Raw genomic sequence first — 18,641 nt, 5'->3', positions numbered from 1 at the left:
ATACCCTTTAGTGAATAGTTCTAAGCAGCTAACAACAGCAGTTTTAAATTCCTTCATTTCTTACTCCTCTTTTTTTTTTTATTAAAATTTTTTTTCAACGTTTATTTATTTTTGGGACAGAGAGAGACAGAGCATGAACGGGGGAGGGGCAGAGAGAGAGGGAGACACAGAATCGGAAACAGGCTCTAGGCTCTGAGCCATCAGCCCAGAGCCTGACGCGGGGCTCGAACCCACGGACCGCGAGATCATGACCTGGCTGAAGTCAGACGCTTAACCGACTGCGCCACCCAGGCACCCCTCTTACTCCTCCTTTACATTGTCCCAAACAATGCTGAGGAGATGTGGACAATTGTGTGACCTTGCCAATCCTCCTACCTTTCCCTTGAGTTTGGATAGTAAGAGAGCTAGGAGAAAGGTGGTTAGACTGAGAGCAATTATGATTTGCACCTGGATCCATGCTGGTACATTGTGAGAAATTTCGAACAGCAAACTCCTGATGGAAATCAGTAGGGAAACTGAGGTTTCCTGGGAACACCACTATAATTGCTCCAGGCTTACCTATAGCAGGACAGGCATCAACATGCCTCTGGATGGTTCTTTAACTCAGGAAGATGTCAGCAGGGGGAACCCTTTTGCACTGTTGGTGGGAATGCAAGCTGGTGCAGCCACTGTGGAAAACAGTATGGAGGTTCCTCAAAAAGCTAAAAATAGAACTACCCTACGACCCAGCAATTGCACTACTAGGGATTTATCCAAGGGATACAGGTGTGCCGTTTTGAAGGGACACAAGCACCCCAATGTTGACAGCAGCACTATCAACAATAGCCAAAGTATGGAAAGAGCCAAAATGTCCATCGATGGATGAATGGATGGAGAAGATGTGGTATACACACACACACACACACACACACACACACAATGGAGTGTTACTCAGCAATCAAAAAGAATGAAATCTTGCCATTTGCAACTACGTGGATGGAACTAGACTGTATTATGCTAAGCAAAATAAGTCAGAGGAAGATAAACATCATATGATTTCACTCACGTGGAATGTTAAGAAACAAAATAGATGAACATAGGGGGAGGGAAGGAAAAATAAGATAAAAACAGAGAGGCAAACCAGGAGACACTCTTAAGTACAGAGAACAAACTGAAGGTTGCTGGAGGGTGTTGGGGGTGTTGGTGGGCTAAATGGGTGATGGGCATTAAGGAGGGCACTTGTTGGGATGTGCACTGGGTGTTATATGTAAGTGATGAATCACTAAATTCTAATCCTCAAGCCATTATTGCACGATATGTTAGCTAACTTTGAGAAGGAAGGAAGGGAGGGAGGGAGGGAGGGAGGAAGGAAGGGAGAAAGGGAGGGAGGGAGGGAGGAAGGAAGAAAAGAGGGAAGGAGGGAGGGAGGGAGGGAGAAAGGAAGGAAGGAAGGAAGGAAGGAAGGAAGGACCAGTAAATGGTTCAAATTTGGGTGATTAAGAGAATCTCAGAGGTGGGAACTGGTGAACCAACTTTGTGTGTCAAAGACTTTCCTTGGCCTAATATAGCCTTACTTTTCCTGCTAGATACTGTTGCTGCTTATTCTGCAATTTCCTGGAAATGTCTTCTGTTCCAGCTGGTGAGAGAACAATATAGGTTGTTGGTTTTTCAGGTCACCTTTCTACTTGATCCTATTCCTATACAGCAGTTCCTATACAGCTAGGTCCTCTGACTGAGGAACATAATGTTTTCACTTTGTCCTGATTCTCCTGTTAGCATGTTGGGGAAGACTTGCTGTGCAAAGTAAAGGCTAGCATACTCTGTATTATAGATGGAATACTGGTGAAGCTCCCTGGAGGAAAAGGTCCCCAGTTATTTGCTAAGTATGTGCCTTCTGAAAGAAAAGGGGTGTATGGCGGAGAGTGACAGTCTCTCACTGCACTTGGAGAAGACAGAGCCGAAAGAAACAGATGTATGGAGTTGGGCCTTAGGGAATAATGGTACTCATTTAGAGACATAGAACCAATAAAAATAACAAAAAGATAAGCCATACTCAGGTGTAAAACAATACCCTTTGTTAAGAACTCAATTAGAAGGAATAAAACCAGTGATAAAAGAATTAGAAAAACGAGATATTTTAATCATTTTAAAAGAGCACTGTCTATAAAGAGTCTAGGAGACATTTATCTATGAGATGAAATGGTTGACCAATATATAGATTTGTATAAGATCTTAGAAAAATAAATTTGTTACTCCATTACCATTAACTCCTATAGTTTCTAACTCTGCAATGATCTTGACGTTAAGCACTGTCATCTGCAAAGCTTATTTCTGTAGCTGATCTATGTTCTGCTTGTTTTTCTGTCCCTCTAGTGGACAAGTCTAAATTCTTTTTGCTTTTATTTATGGGATCCCATATTTATGGAAAAGATTTCTGAAGGAAATCAGGACATTTACAGTCCCACTAGCGGGATCTACAATTAATTATTCAATATGTAGATGATTTGCTGGTAGCCTCCCAAATTAAAGGGCAATAACGTTCTTGGAATGGACACTTTGGCTTTGTTACAATCCCTTCCCTCAAAGGGACATAAGGCCTCCTCACTAGACACGTTGCAGTATTGTGAAACTGAAGTAAAATATTTAGGATGTGTTATCAGCTGGAGAGGGCTGCAACGTGTTACAATCTCAAAGTCTCAAAATTTTGCAGTAAACCAGTCTGCTACCAAAAAAAGAAAATTTAAATTTGGTGGACTAGGTAGGGTATCGTAGACAGTAGTAGGTTTCAGCTTTTACAGAACAGGCGAAACCAGTGACAAAACATTGCACGGTAATTCCCGAGATCCTGTGGATGGTTTGGTTCCTAGAAAAAGTACTGTGAAGAAATGAAACCAGCTATTAAGAGTCATCCCCTCAACTTTTCCCAAATTTTGAAAACCTTTTCCACTTATTTTGTCATGAAACTAAAGGTTGGTCCTAGTGGAGGCTTAACTCCAATTTGGGGATTAGACTCTAAACCAATAGCATATTTCTCAGTTCCGGATGCCAGTGCCCTGGGGGAGTGCCTGCCCCGGTGTGCCTCTACGCTGTGGCAAGCAGCTGCTACCCTTTCTGAAAAGGCTCACTGGGGTCACTTATGTAGCTATCAAAGTGAAAGAAAAGAAAAGTGAAAGAAAAAACCAGTTGGATTCACGCTTTCCAAGTGAAACCAGCAGCACTTCAGGTTCAGAACTGGACTATGGTTTTCACAAGGACTTGACACTGAAGCTTTCTAGAATAACTGACTTTGGTACTGAACGCAACTGACAAGGTATAAATGATTCGTACAGTTACCAGAGGTCCAACAACAATTCAATTATTGGTGATTATTGGCAGAGCTAAGGCCGGGCCATCTCCGTTAGTAATCTTTCTTTGGCTAATAATACCAAAGTAAAACTAATACAGTATGTATCCAGAGAGCTACCCCAGCCCTAAATTTGACACAAAAATGTTTTAACCGGATTGACTGATGGGGACCGGAAGGAATCTTTCTTAAAACTATACAAAACCGTAGAAGTAAGTAAACCCCATTGGTGAGTGTTTCTTTCACCTCCACCAGCCAATGCAACTACTTCCAGCTCCAGAAATAGTCATGGTAAAATCACACCCCCAGCAGGTGCAAAGAAGGCAGTTGAGAGTTCCTGACCGGGCCAGCTGGAGCTTTCTAGCACCGCAACGTAACGAGGAACTAACCCTACCTGAAGAACTAGAGCAAGCGTCGAAAGGGCCCTAGGCACCGTCCAGCGCTAAAACTCTCGTGACCCCCCAGTGCAGTTCAGGCTGGAAGCCCGAGAGCACCTGCAGCAACCCACCACTGCCCCAGCGCAAACACACCGCAGCGAGACTACCCAGCGCCGTAACTGCTGGCGTCCCAGGCGGCTCTGAGCGCCAACCCCCGAAAGAAAGAAGAGGCCGGGACACAGTGAGCATACGGCCGGTCTGTTCTTCGAAACGCACTAAGCCAGGGGAAAGCGCGAACGCAGTCCCCCACTACCACAAATTATGCAGTCGAGTTTCCCACATTTGGGGAAATCGCAGGGGTCAGCACATCCGGAGTGCAATGGATAAGCCTCGCCCTGGGAAAACCACCTTCGTGATCATGGTATCTCCCCTGCCAGGTAAGTATGAGTTGCTCGCCCCGCCTCGACCCGCACCCTCGCGCTCGCCGCGCTTCACACACACGGTCACTTCCCCCACGCCGCCTCCGCACCCCGCGCTCCCTGCACGCCCCCCGCCTCAACCTCGCTCGTCGGCAAAACAACCGCGGGCGCCTTTGCCGTGCCCCCACGCGGGACGTGCGCGCCCAGGCTGTCCGGGACCGGCAGCCAATGCGCGCATGCTCATCTACATACGCCACGCCTTGCCATGACGTCCCCCGCATCCGGTCTCCGGCTCTGGGACAACGGATGTGCTAGTGGCCGGCCGGGCAGACCCGCCGATGCCTGGCGGGGGGGGGGGGGGGGGGGGGGGGCGCAGGTGGGCAGGAGGCGAGGGGTCCGGGACCTAGCAGCGAGACTCGAGAAGGCGGGGGTCGCCCGGCGCCCAGCGGGAGTGGTGGCGAGTCAGGGCTCGGATGTGGTGTCAACCTGCCTTTCAACAAAAAGAAACTTTCGGCCCATTTTTGTCCTCGCTTGTTCGAAACTCATTTTCAAATATAATCGAAAACTCAGGAAAGGTCTTTCTGCCGCTTGACGTTAAGTGCTCAGCTGCCCTAGTAAGAAGTCGTGGCAATGTTTAGCCATGGCGACTTTCTGAATAAAAGGGCTTCAGTAACCTGCAGTAGCCTGACCTAGTAACGCTAGAAGAAAAACCAGGATTCTAAGTGTTGAAGAACGAAAAACTAAGTAAAACGCTAAACAGTGCCCTTCAACCGCAACCAGTCGTGTCGCCCGAGACCCCGGGCAGCCAGGGTCAGGTGCCCTTCAGCCCTTTCCCCCTCTACCACCCCACCACGCACACAGGGTGGCCCCACCAAGTGCCCTCTGGTCCTTTCTGACTTGGACTCCGTCAAAGGTAAACGCAGCAGACAGTAAGTAAAGTGGTGAAAAAAGATGTCATTCAGTGACTACTGACAGTAGGGGAAAGAGCTGAGCTCCAATCCGATTTGTGCGGAGGTGATTTGGGCGTTTTCCTGGAAGAATGAGAGGAAGCGGGCTCAGTCCAGTCAGAGAAGTGAAAGGTTACAAAGGGTAGTTCGGTGTAACTGCTGTTAGGCGGTTGTGTTTGTTAGCTGGCAGTTACTGAACTGAGGATGCTCTCCTCCCACAGACTGGGAGATAGGCCCTACTTCCTTCCCCATCACATTTCAAAGTCCTTGAGATGGGAGGGACCCTTCAGAGTTGTAAGAGATCCACATTCGCAGTCGCAAGCCCTTTTTAATAAATGCCCTATTTACAACACAGGTTGGGGGCCTGTGTCAGGTGTTTAACTTCCTCAGGCTGGAAGTCAAACTTAGGGACAGAACCTTGTGCTGCTAGAAGCTATGCTAGAGTCTGGTCAAGTCTCAGTGCAGGAAACAGTCTCAGTGCAGGAACAGTCCTTATGTGTTCAGAGTTCTGCAGCTCTCAGCCTAAGAAAGTCTCTGGTGATGAAACAAGATAACCCGGCACTTCCCCCTGGCTGAACCCTGGCTCCTGGACCCTCCTTTTATATTCTGTTCTCTTTGATGACATTGTTTGCCCATTCAACAACTGTTTGTTGTTGTGCCAGACACTTTGAGGAACTGGTAACAAAAAGGCCTCTTGGCGTTCATGTTTTTTTTGTAGAAGGGGCAGAGGGAGTGGGAGAAAATCAACAATGGACACAATAGGTAAATTAATTAGTGTGTTAGCTGTTAGTGGGTGCTCAGAAGAGGTTACACGAGAAGGTGCTATGCTTCAAGCAAAGACTTGAAGGAGGTGAGGGAGTCAATCACGGAGGGGGCGGGGGAGGAAGCATCCCCGGCACAAAGGTCGGCTAGCGCAAAGGCCCAGGTAGGACTGTGTGTGGAGAATAGCAAGGAGGCCCTGCGTCCAGCGCAAAACTGAAGAGTTGTACAAAATTAAGTCAGAGAGGTGACTAGGTTGGTGATAAGATCATGAGGGTCTTGTAGATCATTGTAAGAGGTCCCACACCATCACCACCCCCGCCCCCCCATGGATAATATTTTTACTTCACTTGGAAATCAGCTACCTAGATGTTCCAGTACCACTTTAACCACCTCTTGGCATCTCGGCTGAGAATACCTGTCTCAGTTCCGCCTGGAAATCGACCACAGGTACTCGCTGCTGCCGCCACCGTCTCCTTGGGTACAGGTGACGCTCTTGACTTGGACTTCCATCTCTGGGAGTGTTTTTCTCTAGTCCGTCTCAGGTGTAAGTGGTCCCTGGCCGGGTCCATCATGCTGCTGGCTGCTCCTCAGAACAGACCATCAGGCATCTCCAGAGACCACTCCGCTCTGCGCAGATCATTGTAACACTCTAAATGTGAGTGAACCAAAAGTTTTTGTTTTGTTTAGTGTTTGAAGTAAGGTCTACATCGGGGTCCCGGCTGGTTCAGTGGGTGTGGCATGCGACTCCTGATCTTGGGGTCGTGAGTTGGAGACCCAAGATGGGTGTAGAGGTTACTTAAAAATAAAATCTTAGGGGGCGCCTGGGTGGCGCAGTCGGTTGAGCTTCCGACTTCAGCCAGGTCACGATCTCGCGGTCTGTGAGTTCGAGCCCCGCGTCAGGCTCTGGGCTGATGGCTCAGAGCCTGGAGCCTGTTTCCGATTCTGTGTCTCCCTCTCTCTCTGCCCCACCCCCGTTCATGCTCTGTCTCTCTCTGTCCCAAAAATAAATAAATGTTGAAAAAAAAATAAAAAAAAAAATAAATAAAATCTTAGGAAGAAGGAACACACACACACACACACACACACACACACACACACACACACGGCATCCAATTCGGGGGCCCGAACTCACAACCTCAAGATCAAGAGTCAAATGCTCTACTGACTGAGCCAGCCAGGCAACCCCGAGCTGGGAGGTTTTGAGCAGGGGAGTGCCTTCATCTGAGTCCTCCGCCTCCCACTCCGCTTGGCACCCAAAATAATAATTACCATTATAATTATTATTATCGTTGTTAATAAAAAATAAGAAATCAGGCTGTTAAAGACAAAAGCAGGGAAATCAGTCAGTTAGTTCAGGAGGCTTGCATAATCCAGGCAAGACGATATTGCCTTCGTATGGTGGCATAATCTGCCACACCAAAAAAATGTCATTTTGGCCTAAGGATTATTTTGAACTAAAGGCATTTAAAAACCAGCAGGTGGTTAGGCGGTTTGCAGCCGCCTACCTAGTGCCCATCCCAGTGGGTTCTCCTCCGCTCCTCCGCGAGGCCACCGCCGCACAACCAACACGCGAGCTTCACCGACGCCCCTCCTCGCCACTGCCGCCACAGACCGCTGTAGTCCCCACCTGTAGAAAGGAGCGCCGGGAGGGGAAATGCAACGGGCGAGAGCCCCGGCCCAGGCATCTTGACAATCGCGACCCGGGAGGCTGGGGCCACCGGCCGGGCAACCGCCAAACGCAGGGGATATGCTCCCTCTGCCCGGAAAGGGGCGCTGGGGCAGCGTCGGCCCTGCTCTTTTTTCTAAAGGGCCTTCCAACCACGCCAAGGCATGCCGGACCTCCGGCTTGCCAGTGTGGTGGCCTCCGTCATTTCAAGAAGAAGCAATGACCCGGGCCTGTCAGCGTGCACCCTTCGATAGCTCAGCTGGTAGAGCGGAGGACTGTAGGCTGGATACGTGTGGGCATCCTTAGGTCGCTGGTTCGATTCCGGCTCGAAGGAAGTGCCTGTCGCTTTTGCGCCACGGGGCGGGGGGCACCGCCCCCCAGCGCCCCGCCCCAACTCTGCCCCGCCCCGGGCACCTGCAGCCTCGCGGCAGCCCCTCTCCCACAGGCCAAAGTCAGTAAGTAAAACCTATAGGGAACACCTGCCTACGTCTGCTCGTGTGCCGCCGCCAGGGAACACACCTGCGCCTTCTTCCCGCAGTTTACCTGCACGTGCCCGTGGACGCTCCACGTCCCCGCCGCTCCTGCCTTGTCTCAGCCCCACGCCGTCCCGCGCCCTTCCCCACTTTTACTCGCCCACTGCTCCCGCTCCAGACAAACGCGTGGGCAAAGAGGTTCTGCCCTCGGCAAGCCCTCGAGGCTGACAAGCGTACAGGTCGTCACACGGGTCGGGAACAACCATGGCGTCCTTCATGAAAACTCCCCCTCCTCGATCTCCTGCCTTGCCTCCGAGGACGGTCGCTGCGTCGGTCGCTCCCAGTTGCAGTCTCTCTGTCTCCTCCTTCCCTGTTTCTCATAGGGTCTATAAATACACAGCTCTACGGAGACAGAAAACCCTCTTCCTCGACCAGCTTAATCTACTCGTGGGACAGAACTGTCACTCTGAGGTTTTCCAAGCCATCGCCAATTGTGCGCTTGCATCGAAGCTGACACTGGCAGAAACGAAATGCAGCAGGGCCCCCCTCATGGGCCTTGCCAGTCGCGACGAGAACTTCAGCGGCCCCTTCAGGTTTCTTGTCAGTCTGAGGACAGGGCGGTGGTCCGGGTACACTTCCGTTTTCCCGTGCCTTCGCACCTGTTCTTGTAGCCACGGATGGCGGGGCTGGGGGCGCTCCCGCTGAGAGAGCAGTGATTACTCACACTCTGTGCACGGGTGGTAAATCCACCCGTACCGATTCTCCCGCTACATCGGACGGAGGGAGAGGGAGATGGATGAAATATTTCTATCTTACCCGCTTTCTGGCCACGGAACGACCGGACCGCTGGGGTCTCCACCTGTATGCAGAAAGGGGAGGGGGCGAGCGGGGGTGGGGGTGGGGTGGGGTGTGGGCGGCAAAACGCAGACTTAAGAGTCAGAGTCGGGGCGCAGAAGAGTGGGAGTAGGGGTGGAGTGAGACGGGGGCAGCTGTCGTCACAGTCGGTCGGGCGCACAAATTCACGTCCTTACTTACACAGGCAGCTGGCCTGTGGGTTCTGACCAGCTGGCTGACTTAGCGCTGGGCCCTTAAGGCTAAATTGGCAGGGCCTGAAGAGGGAGACACTGAGGGCCTGTCAGAGAGCACCCATCCAGGAGAAAACGGGCTTCATCCTGGGGACAGAGCCAGGTTGTTGGGGCTGCGGGTGGGTGCAGAGAAGAACGCCAGGGAAAGGTCCTTGTTCTCTTCCCTCCTGTGGGAAGGAAACTCCAGAGACTCAAAGTACAGTTGGAGCGCATCACAGAGGGGGCTGGCAGCGGAACCGCACCGGGAGTGTGGCTCTCTGAGGCCTCAGGGACCCGGCTACTGCCATCCCTGACCTCTGAGACCACAAGCGCCTTTTCGGTTTTAGTTCTGCCTCCCAAACTGGAGACTGCGTTTTCCCCGGCCCCCCGCCCTTCCTCTTGGTTCGCTCCCCAGCCCGGTCTCAGTGCTACTGTCCCACTGCCTCCACGGGTTCAGGAGGCCCTGCCTTTGAAGTCCAACAGTTGACCTTCGGGAAGCCACAGAGAGACCCCAGCCTCTAATGTCACCATCTACAGGCAGAGACCAGCAGACAGGCACCAAAGATAAAACCTCAACCACCTTCACTGGATGTGCCTGATGAGATGTGGAGGTGTGGAATCCCTGGGGACCTAGCTTTGGCGCTTTGGGGGACTAGCAGGGTGAGGGGTGGAGGGGGGAGGTGGGTTTTGGCATCCAGCAAATGCAAGAGTGGGCCCTAGCATGGCGGACGCTTCCTGTCCGGGGTGTCATGGGGAGTGGCCGGGTGCTTCCAAGGTACGGCCCCACATCCTTGCAGACACAGCAGTGCCTGCCACCCAGTCAGGCAGTGGCGACACAGTCAAGGGAAGGCCACGTAGATGTGACCTGTTGTGCCTCTGTGGGACTTTCACTGGGTGGGTGGGCACACACCCGAGGGGATGTTAAAATACATGGAGCCAGGGCAAGGAGTCCAACCCCGGCACTGGTGTTCTCTTCTCCCCGGCCTTTGACTCCAGTGCCTCTCCAGGAAGTCCAAAGCACCTTGACCTATTTCAGGAAGTAACCACCTCCCTCAAAGGAATCCAGGTCGGTGCGCACAGGAGGGTCAAAGGAGCCAGGCCACCAGACTGGCCGACACGGCTGGGTATCAGTCGGCCTCATCATGCCCTGAAACATGGAGCTGTGCCAAAAAGTAAAGCAATGTGCCACTGATGTGGACATGTCAAGCACACAAGAGCCATTTTGAAAGGGTTCCCACTGGCCAAATCGAGATCATGATAATAATCGATCATAGGGGCGCCTGGGTGGCTCAGTTGGTTAAGCGTCTGACTTCGGCTCAGGTTATGATCTCACGGTCCGCGAGTTCAAGCCCCATGTCAGGCTCTGTGCTGACAGCTCAGAGCCTGGAGCCTGTTTCAGATTCCGTGTCTCCCTCTCTCTCTGTCCCTCCCCTGTTCATGCTCTGTCTCTCTCTGTCTCAAAAATAAATAAACGTTAAAAAAAAATTTTTTTTAAATAAAACAAAAAAATAATGGATCATAATCCGTGGAGTAAAACAGGTGCAGGGCCTAAATGCAATCACACATCAGTATCCGTGAACGCTAAGCACCACCGGATCTTGGCCTCCAGATACACAAAATGGAAAAAAAAAAAAAAAAAAAAAAAAGGAACCAGGGCTCCTTGGAGACCCACCTAGCCACTTCTTTGGGTTTTCATGTTACTATGGGGTCTCCCACGTACATGGAAAAAATCTGTATGCTTTCCTTCTGATATTCTGTTTTACGTCCAATTTAATTCTCAGGCCCTGCTGGAGACCCTAACAGGGTAAAAGTAAAGTTCTGTCTCCCCTACACCTTGAACCAGAGTGAAGCATGATGGAAGAACAGAAGAGGAAGGCATGGGAGAAAACTAAGGTGCATACCCCTGACTTACCTTTTTCTGATGGTTTGTAAAATGATCCCATTCTTCTAAAGTGAGAAGGGGCTGAACCAGGCTAGGTTGGAGGCCGATGGGGTAGACTGGTGGGTGGATCCTCACAAACTGTGAGATCGTGACCTGAGCGGAAATCAAGAGTCAGGATGCTTGACTGGACTGAGCCACCCAGGCGCCCCAGAAACTTTTTTTTTTTTTTTAACCCCGCGATCTAGAAGTTAATTAATGAAGCATATACTAAAAGCCTATTATGCCGCCATGCACTGTTGTAGCCACGTATGGAATGGAGCAATCAACAAAATAGACAAGAATCTCTGGCCTCGTGGAACTTACCTCTCAGGGGGTATAGTTAGAAAACTAAAATGCAGGGGTCCTGGGTAGCTCAGTCCGCTAAAGCGTGGGGTTTGGGCTCAGGTCCTGAACTCACGGTTGGTGAGTTCGAGCCACGGATCTGGCTCTGTGCTGACAGTTCAGAGCCTGGAGCCTGCTTCAGATTCTGGGGCTCCCTCTTTCTCTGCTCCTTCCCCGCTCACGCTTGCTGTCTCGAAAACCAAACGCTAAAAATTTTTCGGAAAAAAGACAAAGCTAATAAGATGTTAGATCGGTTCTCCAAGCGTCTCTGGGATCAACTGGGAATCCTGTACTACAGAAGGGGCTGCTATCTAGAGTTTGGCGGATTCCGTGAAAGTAAGGTCTCTACAAAACGTTGCTGCGTTTCGCGGTCGTAACCAGCCAGCCCCCGCGGGACTAGGCGATGCTGAAACTGTGGGCCCAGGAGCACGCGTTGAAAGCGCCTTGAGGAAACAACGCGAGAGAAAAAAGAAAAAAACCAAAACAAAACAGGAAACCCCAAGACACTGCCGAGACTGCTGTCCCGACGCCATAGGCGTAACTGTGGAGAACTGAACGTCCAGAAAATCGCTTTTGCGCCAACGCGGGCAAGAAAAGCCGTTTCTGCTCTTCGCAAACCCAGACAACCAGGGGAAAGCGCGAACGCAGTCCCCCACTACCACAAATTATGCAGTCGAGTTTCCCACATTTGGGGAAATCGCAGGGGTCAGCACATCCGGAGTGCAATGGATAAGCCTCGCCCTGGGAAAACCACCTTCGTGATCATGGTATCTCCCCTGCCAGGTAAGTATGAGTTGCTCGCCCCGCCTCGACCCACACCCTCGCGCTCGCCACGCTTCTTACACACGGTCACTTGCCCCACGCGGCTTCCGCGCCCCGGATGCCCGCAGCCCCCCTCAGCTCCAACCTCTCCCGTCCGCAAAACAACCTCGGGCGCCTTTGCCTAGCCCCCACGCGGGACGTGCGCGCCCAGGCTGTCCGGGACCGGCAGCCAATGCGCGCATGCTCATCTACATACGCCACGCCCTGTCGCCGGAGTGGGCGGAGGAACTTCACACCCTTGGGGGACGAAAGTAGAAGAACCGGGGGAGCCTGGCTGTGATTCTTCCAGTTAAAATGAACATTAGTTTGTAGTTCTCTTATTTATTTTATTTATTTGTTTTTTTAATTATGACGTGGATTCATGAGCAGATGGCTAAGAAAGGTTTCTCCAGACGTTTCAGTGCAAAAAGGTGTTGTTATTATACGTAGCACCAGCACAGCACCCGGTGGGCAGGCAGAAAGAGCTGCACTGGGCTTGTGAGGAGTGACTTGATGATATATTTTTAAATTTGTGGAGGGAGGGGGGGATAGAGATAAAGTAAGTTTCCAAGGAATTTTGAAGCAAGGCTTTCAGGACCCTGAGGGGCTAGCTGCTGTCATGGTAAGGTTGCTTTTAGTTTTTAACGAAATATAAACATTAAGGCACTACGGCAGCCGTGAGCTCCTTGAGGAAGGTCACGCTCTGCATGTTTCAGCTCTCTATCAGTGGGCTGCAAGCTGTAAGGAGATCTAGTTTAAGCTACGTTTCTCTTGCCTTTGTTTCCCTCATCCATCTGTACACCCATGTAGGGCTAGAACTCTTCACTCAGAGCCCCATGGTCTACCAACTGAGCCAGCCAGCCAGGCACTGCACAGCAGTTTGCAGTTTGCAGTTGGATTGAGGGGTTTGATTTTGTCACCGTTTTTTTCTAACATTTTCCCCACTGAGAAATCACAGTCTTTGCAAAGGCTGGTGAGCCCTCGTTTGGGTTTTCTAGTTTGTTTACTTGTTTCTTTGGCTGACCTTGTGGCCTCCAGGAGGTTAGGACAGGGTTGCTTGACTTGTGGGTTCGCTTTAGGTATGACACATCGACTGTGTTAAGTGGGGGGGGGGGGTGGGGAAGGCCCCCAAATATATGTAGTATGCTACCGTTTGTGTAGGAAAAGTGTGAAAACAAGAAAATTATACAGTCTTGCCAAAAGAAACAGAAGACTAGGGACACCTGGGTGTCTGACTCTTGACTTCAGGTCAGGTCAGGTCAGGATCCCAGGGTCGTGGGCTGGGCACTGAGTGTGGAGCTTGCTTAAGATTCTCTCTCTCCCCCTCTGCCCCTCTCCCCTTCTCCCCGACTAGCACTCTCTAAATAGATAAATGATGAAATTGCCTGGCGGGGGGGGGGGGGGGGGGAGTGGAAGGAGAGAGTGATGCTTTTCTGAGTACACCTTTCTCTGTAATTTTGACTTTTGGAATTCTATTAATATTTTACATATATTTTTAAATCACAGGGGGAACATCCCTAACGTTGAACATAAGCATAACCGAACCTAGCGATCTGAGATGAATAGTGTAGCCACACTGGAAGAAAAAAAAATAACCAACTGAAATGACTTTTGGGCGCAGTACATCGACTATAAACATCTTCAAGTCCAAAGACAAGAACTGCAAACACATACTGAACTGTCCCATAGTAGGTTTGTATTTCATAGCTGTATGGTCGTAACAGTTCTGTAACAACGTTGTGTATATTGTAGGATTGAGCTAATGACTAAATGGATGTTGGGAGTCAAGGTTCTTACTGTTGGAGAAAGGAGATACAAACAAATATGGAATGATGGTCCGCCTGGGTGGCTCAGTCTGTTGAGCGGATATCCGACTCTTGATTTCAGCTCAGGTCATGATCTCACGGTTCATGAGTTTGGGCCCTCCGTCGGGCTCTGTGCTGATGGCTCAGAGCCTGGAGCCTGCTTCAGATTCTGTCCATCTGTCTGTCTGTCTGTCTGTCTGTCTGTCTCTCTCTCTCTGCCCCTGCTCATGCTCTGTCTCTTGCTCTCAAAAATAAATAAACATTTGGGGCACCTGGGTGGCTCAGTCGGTTAAGCGCCTGACTTTCGCTCAGGTCACGATCTCGCGGTTCATGGGTTCAAGCCCCACATCGGGCTCTGCGCTGACGGCTCGGAGCCTGGAGCCTGCTTTGAATTGATTCTGTGTCTCCCTTTCTCTCTGCCCCTCCCCTGCTCATGCTCTCTCGCTCTCTCGCTCTCTCTCTCACAAAAAATAAACATTTAAAAAATAAATAAATAATTAAAAAAAACAAAACCAAAAAACACGGGGTGCCTGGGTGGCTTAGTCGGTTAGTTGGTTAAGCGTTCAACTTCAGCTCAGGTCATGATCTCACGGTTTGTGAGTTCGAGCCCCTCATCAGGCTCTGTGCTGACAGCTCGGAGCCTGGAGCCTGTTTATTCTGTGTCTCCCTCTCTCTCTCTCTGTCCCTCCCCTGCTTGTGATCGGTCTCTCTCTCTCTCTCTCTCTCTCTCTCAAAAATAAATAAACGTTTAAAAAAATTAAAGCAAGCAAACAAACAAATATGGAATGGTGGAGGGCAAGGAGGACCCACTTGCATAAAATTGAGAGTTGGAATTTAAGGTACTGGTGTGGGCTCATTATTTATTTTTTTAATTTTTTTTTTTTTTTTAAAGAGAGAGAAGGAGCGAGTGGGGAGAGGGCATAGAGAGAGGGAGAGAGAATTTTCTTTACGTTTATTAATTTATTTTGAGAGGGGGAGAGGGCAGAGACAGAGGTAGAGAGAATCTTAAGCAGGTTCCACACCTAGCAGGGAGCCGGAGGCAGGGCTCAATATCATGACCCCAAGGTTATGACCTGAGCCAAAATCAAGAGACGGATGCTTAACCAACTGAACCACCCACGTAGCTGTCCCTGGGCTCATTGTTTTTAATCTACATCTGTAGACAGGTGTTAGGAAATACACATATTCTCTACCTCTATCCACTGAAGGGGCCTAGAGGCAAAGACAGTAGCATTAGACATACCTACCGCCTTGATCTTGCTTCCTTTCTTTTTCTTTTTTCTTTTTTTCTTTTCTTTCTGTCTCCTCCTCCTCCTCCTCCTCCTCCTCCTCCTCCTCCTCTTAATGTTTATTTGTTTAACGTTTATTTGTTTTTGAGACAATGTGTGAGCGGGGGAGGGGCAGAGAGAGGGGGGCTGAGGATCCAAAGCGGGCCGAACTCACCAACCGAACCCGTGAGATCACGACCTGAGCCAAAGTCGGCCGCCCAACCGACTGCGCCACGCAGGCGCCCCTTGATCTTGTTTTCTAAAACCACTCCCCACTAAAAAGAACCAGGCCTCTTTGGAGAAATAGATAATTTTCACGAGCCAAGACAGATACATAATGGCCCTGGAACATCTGGTGCCAGAAGACACGGAAATGCTCCAAAAATGCTATGGACATGTCCGAAGGACACCGTAGGCACCCTGAAGGGGTTTTTATAGGCCCGATCTGAGAACATTAGAACATCAAAATAAATTTCAAACAGTTTTGGGTTACAAACAACTGAACAAAATAACAACCATGAGTTCGTATCGTTAGCACACAGGGAAGGAGGGAAAGTCCTACCTTACGATGCCAGCTGATAACTGAAGAATGAATGATGGCATTAGAAAATGGACATTTGGCAATCATAACGCAAGAGCCATCAGTGGATGCTAAAACTGTTGTGTTAAACAGGATATTCACATATCCTCAACTTATCTCCATACAAATCACTTAATAATTACAAAGGGAAAACTTGATGAACACCTCCAGTGGGCCGACAGTTGCAGTGCTGGCCCCAGTACCCAGGTGCTTCTGCAACACCCCAGCCTACTGACTTTGGCCTTCGCTATGTGACTTGCTTTGGCTAATGGGACATTAGTAAATGGGATGCAAGCAGAAGGTTGAAAATCACTTGCTCACTAAGACTGGCCCTCACTTGCCTGTCCTGAGGCCACCATGAGAAGAAGCCTGGGTTAGCCCGTTGGAGGATGACATCGCCGGGAGTGAACGTGAACCCTGTCTGCCGAAGTCCCCTAGACCGACTAGGCCCCAGGTGACCTGCAGGCTGGCCGCCGCGGCTCCAGCGATCCCGCTTGAGACCGGCAGAACTGCCCGGTGGAACCCAGCCAGAATCGCTGATCCCACAGAATTGTGAGCAAGTGAAACGGGTCATTATTTCCAATCGCTAAGTTTTACGGCAATCTGTTACACAGAGACGGGTAACCGATACACCTCCTTCACTAAGTAGTCGATGTTAACCCACCGGTAATAGAACAAACTGCCTTCACGTGCCTCCAAACGTGGTGCCCAGAGGAGGCCTGTATACATCTGCTAGGTCTGTCATAATAAAATACCACCAACTGGGTGGCTTAAAAAAACAGAAGTGTCTTCTCTCACAGTTCTGGAAGCTAGAGGTCCAAAAGCAAGGTGCCAGCAGGGCCGTACTCTCTCTGAGGCTCTGAGTGGAATCGTCCCCCGTTACTCCCCAGCTCCCGGTGGTGACAAGCCAAGCCTTGGCTCGCTTGCGGCTACATCACTACACTCTCTGCTTCTGCCATCGCATGGTGTTCTGTCAGCGAGTCTCTTCACGTTGCCGTCTTCCTCGCGTAAGGAAAACAGTCACATGGATCAGGCCCGCTCGAGTGACCTCACCTCACCCGACTGTATCTGCAAAGATCAGATTTCCAAAGAAAGGTCACAGTCCTAGGTACCAGGACTTAGGACTTCAACATATTTTTTTTGGAGGGACACAAACCAACCCATAACAGACACGGTATCATTTACGTAGCCTTCGTGTCAAAAATGCAAGTACAAAAATGTACTTGCGAGGGAAGCCAGGACAACTCAAAAACTGAAGGACGGTCTCCAAATGACTGGCCCGTAGCGTTCAAAAAGGCCTGCATCATGAAATGCAAAGAACTACCTGGGAACTATTTCAGATAAAGAGACATGACAACTGAATGCAACACATGATTTTGAATTTTCCTTTGCTCTAAAGGACATTATTGGGACAATTGATGGAAAAGGGAATAACGTCGGTAGAGTAGTAAGATTGTATCAATGTTCATTTCTTGGTTTTGATAATTCTCCTGGGGTTAGGGAAGAGAACCATTTGTTTGTTTTGAGGAGTAGTACACCCTAAAGAAAGGAAACTTCCTGAAACAACTAACAATCCAAAACGTGGGCCACCTGGGTGCTCAGTCCCTTAAGGGAACGAGCCTTGGTCATGATCTCACGGTTGGGGGCGGGGAGGGGGCGGAGAGGGGGCTCGGTGCGCGTGGGGCTCCCCGCTGACAGCACGGAGCCTGCTTGGGATTCTCCCTCTCCCTGCTCTCGCCCCGTCCTCCCGCTCTCTCTCAAAATAATTAAAAAACAAAAGAAAAGAAAAGTAAAGTAAAAGGACGTACAACACGTTAACTCGGATCTTGATGCTGCTAGAACCTCAGAGAAGTCTTTGCTGACCCAATAATCTCTAGTCCTGTCTCTTGCCTTGCTTTGCTCCAGGGACCCGATCACCCAGGAACACACAACACTTCAATCATTTTGCTCCTATCTGAAGAGGATATTTACCTTTACCTCCACTCGATCTCGGAAAGAATCTTCTTGTACAGAAGAGGAAAAGACAAATCCGGGCAGGCTGAAAGAGGCAGCCGAAGCCCACAGGATGAAAACGTGATATTTCCGTTCATTTGATTTTCGGAGACCATTGGACGCCCCTCCCCAGCCCACACATCTACTCTTGAGAATGGACGCCTTGTCCTGACTGACGCCCTCTGTTCAAATTTTTCCTTTCGTTGTCGCAAGATTAGGTTCTACGTAATCCGAAAGGTCATACTGAGGATTAAGACAATTTCGTGTTAAATTGGTGACAAAACTCTTAGTATTTAAGGTTGAGTTGATTCTCTGTTGCGCATTGCATGTAATTTTCGTTGCAAGGAAGGGGAGACTTAACCCACCGCCTGGGTGGGGCCTGCAGCTTCTGGACGCCGCGGGACCCCGTCTTCTCGGGTCTCCCCTCCGGTCCCGACTCCTCGCCGCCCTCCCCCCATCCTTCGCTCCAGGCACAGGCGGTCTGCCGGGACACTAGCACATCCGTTGTCCCAGAGCTGGAGCCGCGAGCGGGGAAAGCGCGCGACAAGCGTGGCGTATGTAGATGAACAAGCGCGCAGAGGCTGCCGGTCCCGGACCGCCTGGGCGCGCACGTCCCGCGTGGGGCTAGGCAAAGGCGCCCGAGGTTGTTTTGCGGACGGGGAGAGGTTGGAGCTGAGGGGGGCTGCGGCATCCGGGGCGCGGAAGCCGCGTGGGGCAGTGACCGTGTGTGTAAGAAGCGTGGCGAGCGCGAGGGTGTGGGTCGAGGCGGGGCGAGCAACTCATACTTACCTGGCAGGGGAGATACCATGATCACGAAGGTGGTTTTCCCAGGGCGAGGCTTATCCATTGCACTCCGGATGTGCTGACCCCCTGCGATTTCCCCAAATGTGGGAAACTCGACT

The 18,641-nt window shown here is 50.5% G+C and overlaps 1 protein-coding gene, 1 long non-coding RNA gene, 3 other non-coding genes and 1 pseudogene across 6 annotated transcripts; 3 read left to right on the top strand and 3 right to left on the bottom strand.

Moving 5' to 3' along the window:
- Nucleotides 1–3,980: 3,980 nt before the first annotated feature.
- Nucleotides 3,981–4,144, bottom strand: LOC122478638. Its single transcript, XR_006296128.1, has one exon. It is a non-coding gene; the product is annotated as a U1 spliceosomal RNA (small nuclear RNA).
- Nucleotides 4,145–4,484: 340 nt separating this feature from the next.
- Nucleotides 4,485–8,833, bottom strand: LOC122478635 (SNRPN upstream reading frame protein-like). The gene is given in 4 exon segments (XM_043572177.1): nucleotides 4,485–6,316; nucleotides 6,319–6,345; nucleotides 6,348–6,476; nucleotides 7,333–8,833. Coding segments are annotated over 3 exon segments (186 nt in total). The 5' UTR covers nucleotides 6,400–6,476; nucleotides 7,333–8,833; the 3' UTR covers nucleotides 4,485–6,209.
- TRNAY-GUA lies at nucleotides 7,738–7,827 on the top strand. Its single transcript is given in 2 exon segments — nucleotides 7,738–7,774; nucleotides 7,792–7,827. It is a non-coding gene; the product is annotated as a tRNA-Tyr (tRNA).
- A 100-nt stretch (nucleotides 8,834–8,933) lies between the features above and the next one.
- Nucleotides 8,934–17,741, top strand: LOC122478634. Of its 2 annotated transcripts, none has more exons than XR_006296126.1 (5): nucleotides 8,934–9,154; nucleotides 10,812–10,923; nucleotides 11,631–11,634; nucleotides 13,601–13,786; nucleotides 17,653–17,741. It is a non-coding gene; the product is annotated as an uncharacterized LOC122478634 (long non-coding RNA). The 2 variants fall into 2 exon arrangements; XR_006296125.1 differs by having other exon boundaries at nucleotides 8,934–9,641.
- On the bottom strand, nucleotides 11,921–12,084 carry LOC122478636. Its single transcript, XR_006296127.1, has one exon. It is a non-coding gene; the product is annotated as a U1 spliceosomal RNA (small nuclear RNA).
- Nucleotides 17,742–18,520: 779 nt separating the features above from the next.
- Nucleotides 18,521–18,641, top strand: LOC122478637 (annotated as a pseudogene; the record flags this gene model as incomplete).

Source organism: Prionailurus bengalensis, unplaced genomic scaffold (genome assembly GCF_016509475.1).
Source record: "Prionailurus bengalensis isolate Pbe53 unplaced genomic scaffold, Fcat_Pben_1.1_paternal_pri Un_scaffold_121, whole genome shotgun sequence".
Taxonomy (NCBI): domain Eukaryota; kingdom Metazoa; phylum Chordata; class Mammalia; order Carnivora; family Felidae; genus Prionailurus; species Prionailurus bengalensis.
This window is presented reverse-complemented; position numbering and strand designations above follow the sequence as displayed.